This window comes from Vespa mandarinia, chromosome 10 (genome assembly GCF_050613455.1).
Source record: "Vespa mandarinia isolate Hongniang chromosome 10, ASM5061345v1, whole genome shotgun sequence".
Lineage (NCBI taxonomy): Eukaryota > Metazoa > Arthropoda > Insecta > Hymenoptera > Vespidae > Vespa > Vespa mandarinia.
This window is the reverse complement of record NC_140819.1, coordinates 6,410,001-6,416,434: the sequence shown is the minus strand read 5'-3', so window position 1 is coordinate 6,416,434 and position 6,434 is coordinate 6,410,001. Positions and strand designations below refer to the sequence as shown.

General features: G+C 26.2%; 2 protein-coding genes across 2 annotated transcripts in view; both read right to left on the bottom strand.

Annotated features, from left to right (window-relative positions):
• Positions 1–1,006: 1,006 nt before the first annotated feature.
• On the bottom strand, positions 1,007–2,928 carry LOC118445564 (uncharacterized). Its single transcript, XM_085659749.1, has 5 exons — positions 2,677–2,928; positions 2,218–2,430; positions 1,916–2,107; positions 1,595–1,703; positions 1,007–1,272 (listed from the first exon to the last, which is right to left on the bottom strand). Exons 2-5 carry the CDS (start codon positions 2,424–2,426, stop codon positions 1,075–1,077), a joined length of 708 nt encoding a protein of 235 aa, XP_085515875.1. The 5' UTR covers positions 2,427–2,430; positions 2,677–2,928; the 3' UTR covers positions 1,007–1,074.
• A 411-nt stretch (positions 2,929–3,339) lies between these two features.
• Positions 3,340–6,434, bottom strand: part of LOC118445539 (uncharacterized) — a 3,376-nt gene continuing 281 nt past the window's right edge. Inside the window, exons 2-6 of the mRNA XM_035875204.2 lie at positions 5,068–5,149; positions 4,829–4,976; positions 4,385–4,576; positions 3,769–3,877; positions 3,340–3,644 (exon numbers count right to left, since the gene is read on the bottom strand). Coding sequence (XP_035731097.1) covers positions 3,450–3,644; positions 3,769–3,877; positions 4,385–4,576; positions 4,829–4,976; positions 5,068–5,146 — 723 coding nt within the window. The 5' untranslated portion in view covers positions 5,147–5,149 and the 3' untranslated portion in view covers positions 3,340–3,449. The remainder of the gene's footprint in view (positions 3,645–3,768; positions 3,878–4,384; positions 4,577–4,828; positions 4,977–5,067; positions 5,150–6,434) is intronic.

Below are 6,434 nucleotides of genomic sequence, written 5' to 3'. Positions count from 1 at the left end.
TCGAATGGATCTGAAGAAAATCTGAGCATCAGTTTACATAGAACAAACAAGGAGGCAATCGTCTAGTTCATGGAAATGTAACTCACACCGCTCAAGCGTTTCTATGTAAAATTGGCAGTGGCGAGATGGGGTGGGGTGAGGGAGGGATTACGAGCTTCTTCTATTTTGCCGCAAAGTTCAAGGGGCGCCACTGTACAAAACTTATTTTTTGCTTTTTCTTTTTTCCTTCCCTCTCTCTCTCTCTCTCTCGCCCTCGTTCGATGAAAAATATCGTAAAAAAGCGCGTTAACTCGAATAACGAGTACAAGGCGTAAAGTTTTTTTTTTTTTTTTTTTTTTTTTTTTTTTACTCGATTTCGACGAAGGTCTCTCAATTGAAAAAAAAAAAATGAAAGTTTAAATGAGAACACAACTTTATTGAATTTTTCAAAAAGCTTCGTTTTTTTTTTTTTTTTTTTTTTTTCCCTTTGTACAGAAATTATTCTCAAAAGAAGAACGTCACTTTTTTTTTTAATGTGACATTTTTTTCTAGGATAACAATACTTCTTTCAAAAAATTCGTGTCATCGTAAAATCAATGATTGACGTAGAACAGTCATATAAAGATGGTCAAAGCAAAAGTGTACGTTACGTTATCGTCAAAAGTGTTATATCGCGAATAAGAATAATATTGAAATTCTTTTGCAAAATTTTCACGAAAAAAGAAATTCGATATTATCACTGGAAAGTAAATATTTCTATCGTTACGTGATTTCGAAGTATCTAATTCGTTCGAAAAATATTAGCACGTTGAATTATTAATAAATTCGTGGGGAAAACAAAATTTTTCATATTAGCTAGCCACGAAAAAATCGCAGTTTACTTTTTTATTTCTTATCTTTTATTTTGCTCATTATTTTAATCGTTGAGAAATATCTTCGGGCAAAGGATCGGAACGGGGTATAAGAATTTTTCTTCATATTCATATTTTCCATTTATATCTACGTATTTATTATAATAAAAAGGGGATGCTATATAGATGATATATAGAAGAAAAAGAGATGCTAATTCTTTTTTTTTTTTTTTTTTTTTTTTTTTTAAGAACTTATAATATCTATCAAATCTTTAAGAGATTTGTTACCTATAATTTCATTGACTTTTTTCAATGTGATTTCGCTCATTATTATTCCTGCTTGTACTGGATATTTTCGAATAATTTCCGGTGCCTTATCAGATATCTTTTTACTTACTTCTTTCGAACGTTTTTCGTCATTATATAGTCCAGTTGCTTTTAACTAAAAAAGAAAAAAAGAAAAAAGAAAGAAAGAGGAAAGAAGAATGAATATCGATTATCGGTATAGAAGAATGACGAAATAAATATTTGTTTGTGTTCAGTCGGTATATTATCGACGTACTTTATCGACATACTTTATCGACTTACTTTATCGACCTACCTTATCGACTAACATTATCGACCTACCTTATCGACTAACATTATCGGCCTACGTTATCAATTACGAGTAAATTTTCTAAACTTCGTACTTCGACCCATGACAGTTAATTATCTATATAACATTTTTGTTCGCTCTTACAAAATTAATTAGTGAAAAAACTTACATCAAGAGATTCCAAATTTACGGTCGATGTAATACTCGATACTTCTAATTTGTTTTTTTTCAAGCGCATGTGTAAGTTGCAAGTAACATCCAAACCTTTAATTATTCCACTAAAATGTCGTTTAAAATAAAAAAAAAAAAAAAGAAAAGAGTTAGGTTAATGAATATTTTAAAACATGATATTGTATTATAATCAACAAACGATATCCAACGTGAGAAGAATTCAATTGTTGTAATATCGACTGATAATATTTATCGATCGTACAAAGTTCTACATTACCATCTGTAGATATTCGTAAAGACGTTCGATAAAATTACTTACACGAGTTTACCCTTTCCATAAATCGGATATTTATTAGCTGCGGTTCCATTAATATCATATTCAGATTTTGTAACGATTTCTTCCCAACGGAATGCTACTTTAATTTGTAATCCTATTAGCATGAATTTACCCTCTTTGACCTGATAATCCGATAGACCGGTCATATGAAGATTTTTTAAATTTGTATCAGCACTTATAAGGGAAAAGAAATTTTCACAAAATTTATTTATTTATTTATTTGTTATTATTATTATTATATTTCTTTTTTTTTTTTTTTAAATATCTTACAAATTAAAACTTACGTAATATAGGATAAATTAACGTGAAGGGTTTCCTCCGTTCTATCGTACGGATCGAACACAGGTATTTTGAGAGATTCATTTCCTGTTTTCATTACGGTCTTAAATTTTTCTAAGAAAGGTTTTAAATTATCATCATCATAATTTTCTTCATGCGCGAAAGCATGAGAGAAAATTAAAATCACAGAGTATATTACGATCGAACGAATCATATTTCTGAAATAAGTATATAAACGTGTTATTAGATTAGATTCATTTGAGATTTGCATAAAATTTTTATTGTTATTATTTGGAATTGATGAATTAATATGTATACTTATACATACATACATACATACATACATACATACATACATACATACATACATACATACATAAGTACTTCGAAGGATTATTTAATAATCTATATTAATTAATTCATTTTCGTATACATTGAGTTAATTATAATTGACATATACTCACAGTTTCGATACGCTAACATCTCTCAAAAGACATTGAGAAAATTATACGCGACGACCGTTTTTATAAATCCTCGATATCATAAATCTGAAGGTAACAACATTTTATCGGATACGATATCATTAATTATCATTTTATCGTAGTAGTGTGCGCCTGTGTGTGTGTATATGTGTTTGTCTATGTGTCGTCAAAATAAATATGATAAGTAACATTATTGATTTTAAAATAGGCTGAAAATTTTTAATATTCAGTGGATCGAATATTTCCAAATCATTTAAAACATTAATTATTCTTTTTTAAGATTTTTTAAAAGCTAATTCGTATGTATGTGTTTCTGTGTGTATATATATATATATATTTTTTTTTTTTTTTTTTTTTCCATAAAACTACAAGTTAGGCTTGTTGGATTAATTGAAATCGCAAAAATTATTCTAAAATGAATTCTAAAAGAAAATTTATTTTTGAAATTATTTAAAAACTTTTGATCAATCCTAAAATTGTATTTTAGTTAGGATTAAGGATAATTATAAAATATAAAAGTGTATCAACATATAATAATATTTTTATGGGGAAAGAAAAAAAACAACTATATGTATTTATATATATATATATATATATGTATATATTTGCATATAAAGAAATAAAAATGGAGAATGGTACGATCAATGATTTAGATCATTTTCTTTCTTTCATTTTTATTTTCGTTTTCTTGTTCCTTGTTTCCTATTTTTTCTTTTCCTTTTCTTTTCTTTTTTTCTTTTTTTCTTTGCTTTCATTTAAGAAGAAAGAAACGACAGGCTCATCAAATTTAAGCCCTTTAAGAAATTATTCAAAAAATTCGTAGCGTAAGTGTTGAATTTTTTGGTTATTTCACTTTGATAATCATCAATCAATTTCGGTGTCATATCGGAGACAATTAAGCTTACTATCCTTGATATTCCTTTGTCGTAAAATAATCCAGTAATTGTGAACTATAAAATTTTTATTCGAATTAATTATTATTATTATTATTATTATTATTATTATTAATTATGATCGATCGGATCGGATTAATCGATTATTAATTTAACGTTGAAATATATTATCAATACTTACGTCGAGCCCTTTGAGTTTGATTGCCGAATCGAAACTACGTACATATATTTCGTCGTCTTTTACAGAAAAACTCATTGTCATGTTTAAGTCTAAACCTTTCACGTTTGCTCTAATAAGAAAAAAAAAAAAAAACAAAAAGAGTAAAAAAAAATAAACGATAAAAAAATAAAAAAATAAAAGAGAGAGAGAGAGAGAGAGAGAGAGAGAGAGAGAGGGAAGATGAAAGATATAAATATAATTTTCTATCGAGATTATAAATGGATGTATAAAAAGTATTGTTCTATTTTAATCTGATAAGAATTATCGATCGATAATATCGATAAGAGGGGAAGACGAGTTTGAAAATCTTATCTATTCGTTTCTTTATTTTTTTTTTTTTTTTTTTTTTTTTTTTTTTATTCTCCCTCTTCTTCCTCCTCTTCCTCTACTTCTTCTTCTTATCTTTATAATTTTAATTATTAAATAAAAATTATCTTTCGTGCGGCGGTGATTAAATGTAATCATTTATATAATCAATTTCATTTTTCAATTTCATCGACACTACAATGAATTCTATATTTTTTTTTTTTTTTTTTTTTTTTTTTTTTTTTTTTTTTTTTAGTTTTATTCGACTTACTTGATATCGCCGAATCCATAAATCGATAAAAGTTCGATTAAAGTCCCCTTCAAGGTATAATCGGTAACAAATTTGATCGAATCCCATGAAAGATGTATGTTAACTTGAACACCGACCAAATTGATGTCTGCCTTGATGACATTGAAAGTAGATAAATCGTTGATCTTTAAGTTTCTTAAAAATCCGTGAGCCCTTCGATGAGGAAAAGAAAGAAAAAACGAAAAAAAAAAAATCAAATAAAATAAAATAACGCGTCGTGATTTATTTTATTTTATTTCATTCCTTTTTTTTTTTATTTATTTATTTATTTATTTTTTTTTTTTATATATTTTCTTTCCTGTCGATTGATTATATCGACATTCAATACTATTTGTTATGTCGAATAATCCTGACGAAGATTCGTAATATAAATATTTACAATTATTAATTGAATATTTTACTCACTCAACGATATGATCCTCTTTAATCTGATAAACATATTGTTTTAACTTGAAGGGATCCAAAACTGGTATTTTAAGGGTCTCATTGCCGGTTTTCATAAGCTTCCTTAATTTTTCCAAATTTATTGGAGAATAAGGGCTAACAATAGAATCTTAAAGAAGAAAGAGAAAAAAGAAAATGAAAAAAAGTCAGTTCTCTTTTAATATCTATCATCTCTTTATTTAATATTCCTACAAGCTTACCCTCTTCCGTATCATCTCTGTACGGCAAACCATTGCAGGAAATCAAAATGGACGTTAATATTATCAATGAAATTTTCATTTTCTGCAAGTGAAAAGGAATAAAACGATTTCTTTATTATTATTTTATTATTATTATTATTATTATTATTTTGTTTTTTTTGTTTTTTTGTTTTTTTGTTCTTTTACGACTTATTTTGCCCCGATCGTTATATCATTCGTATTTCGTTTATCTCTGATAAATTTAATATTTATTCATTGGAAAAATTTTGAAAAGAAATTCAATACGTAATTTATCATATAATAATAATATCGCAAAAATTCAATTTATTATTATTCTTATTATTATCATCGTTCCGTGACAATATAAAAAAAAAAAAAAAAAAAAAAAAAAAAGAAAAAAAAAAAAAAAGGAACAAGTGGAAAAAAAATAACAATTTCTTATCTGTGACAAAAGATAATATCCAAAATTATTATCTAATATCTAATATCTAATATCTCTAAGAAAATGGTGGCATCACGATCCACGATCTGGATAGTACGTGTTTTTTTTTTCCTTTTTTTTTTACTCAATCGACGATAACGAATATTAATTAAATTATATAATTCGTAATCTTAAAAAAAGAAAGAAAGAAAGAAAAAAGAAAAAAGAATATACAATTTTGTGTTTTTTCAAAATGCCTTTATCAATTACTTCAAACGAAAACTTATATTCCAAGTAAATGTTTCGAGTTAAATAATATGCCAAGTGAAAATAATTTTTGTGCTAATTAATCGGACTCGTTAACGAGCGTGACTGTTCGTCGTTAAAAAAGAAAAAAAAAAAGAAAAAAAAAAACGAAGAGAACGAAAGAAAAAGACATTGAAGAAAAAAAAAAAGAAAGAAAATAAAATGCACAGTAACGTTAAAGACTCAAAATGGATTTCCAAATTTTCATCGAGCTATCATAACGCAGTGCACTTTCACTTTTTTTATTTTTTTTTTATTATATATATATACATATATAAGTCAAAATCCACGTTTTTCAATTATTATCGCATGTTAAAATATTAAACGTTAAAAATCGGTAGTGAACCAATGAAAAAAAAGAAAAAAAGAAAAGAAAAAAAAAAAAAAGAAGAAAATTCGATGGGCCTTATTTCTTCTTTTTTTCTCTTTTGTTCTATCTTCTTTTTTTTTTTTTTTTTTTTTTGTAACTTTCATCGACTACGAACAACATCATATTGAGATCGTGTTTGAAAAATTTTCGATCATCGACGATTGTTATAAACGTTATAGTTAATTATCAATAAATTTTCTTAATGAATTTGTTTACGATTTTGCACAACCGATTTTTATCATCGTTTTAACAAGTTAACGTATGTATGAT

Excerpts from the sequence above, each read along its gene's own strand:
- LOC118445564 (XM_085659749.1), bottom strand. The coding sequence starts at position 2,426 with ATGATTCGTTCGATCGTAATATACTCTGTGATTTTAATTTTCTCTCAT. Across the intron at positions 2,108-2,217 it reads GTTAATTTATCCTATATTAC|TGCTGATACAAATTTAAAAA; the intron begins GTAAGTTTTAAT and ends TTCCCTTATAAG. Across the intron at positions 1,704-1,915 it reads TATGGAAAGGGTAAACTCGT|TGGAATAATTAAAGGTTTGG; the intron begins GTAAGTAATTTT and ends ACGACATTTTAG.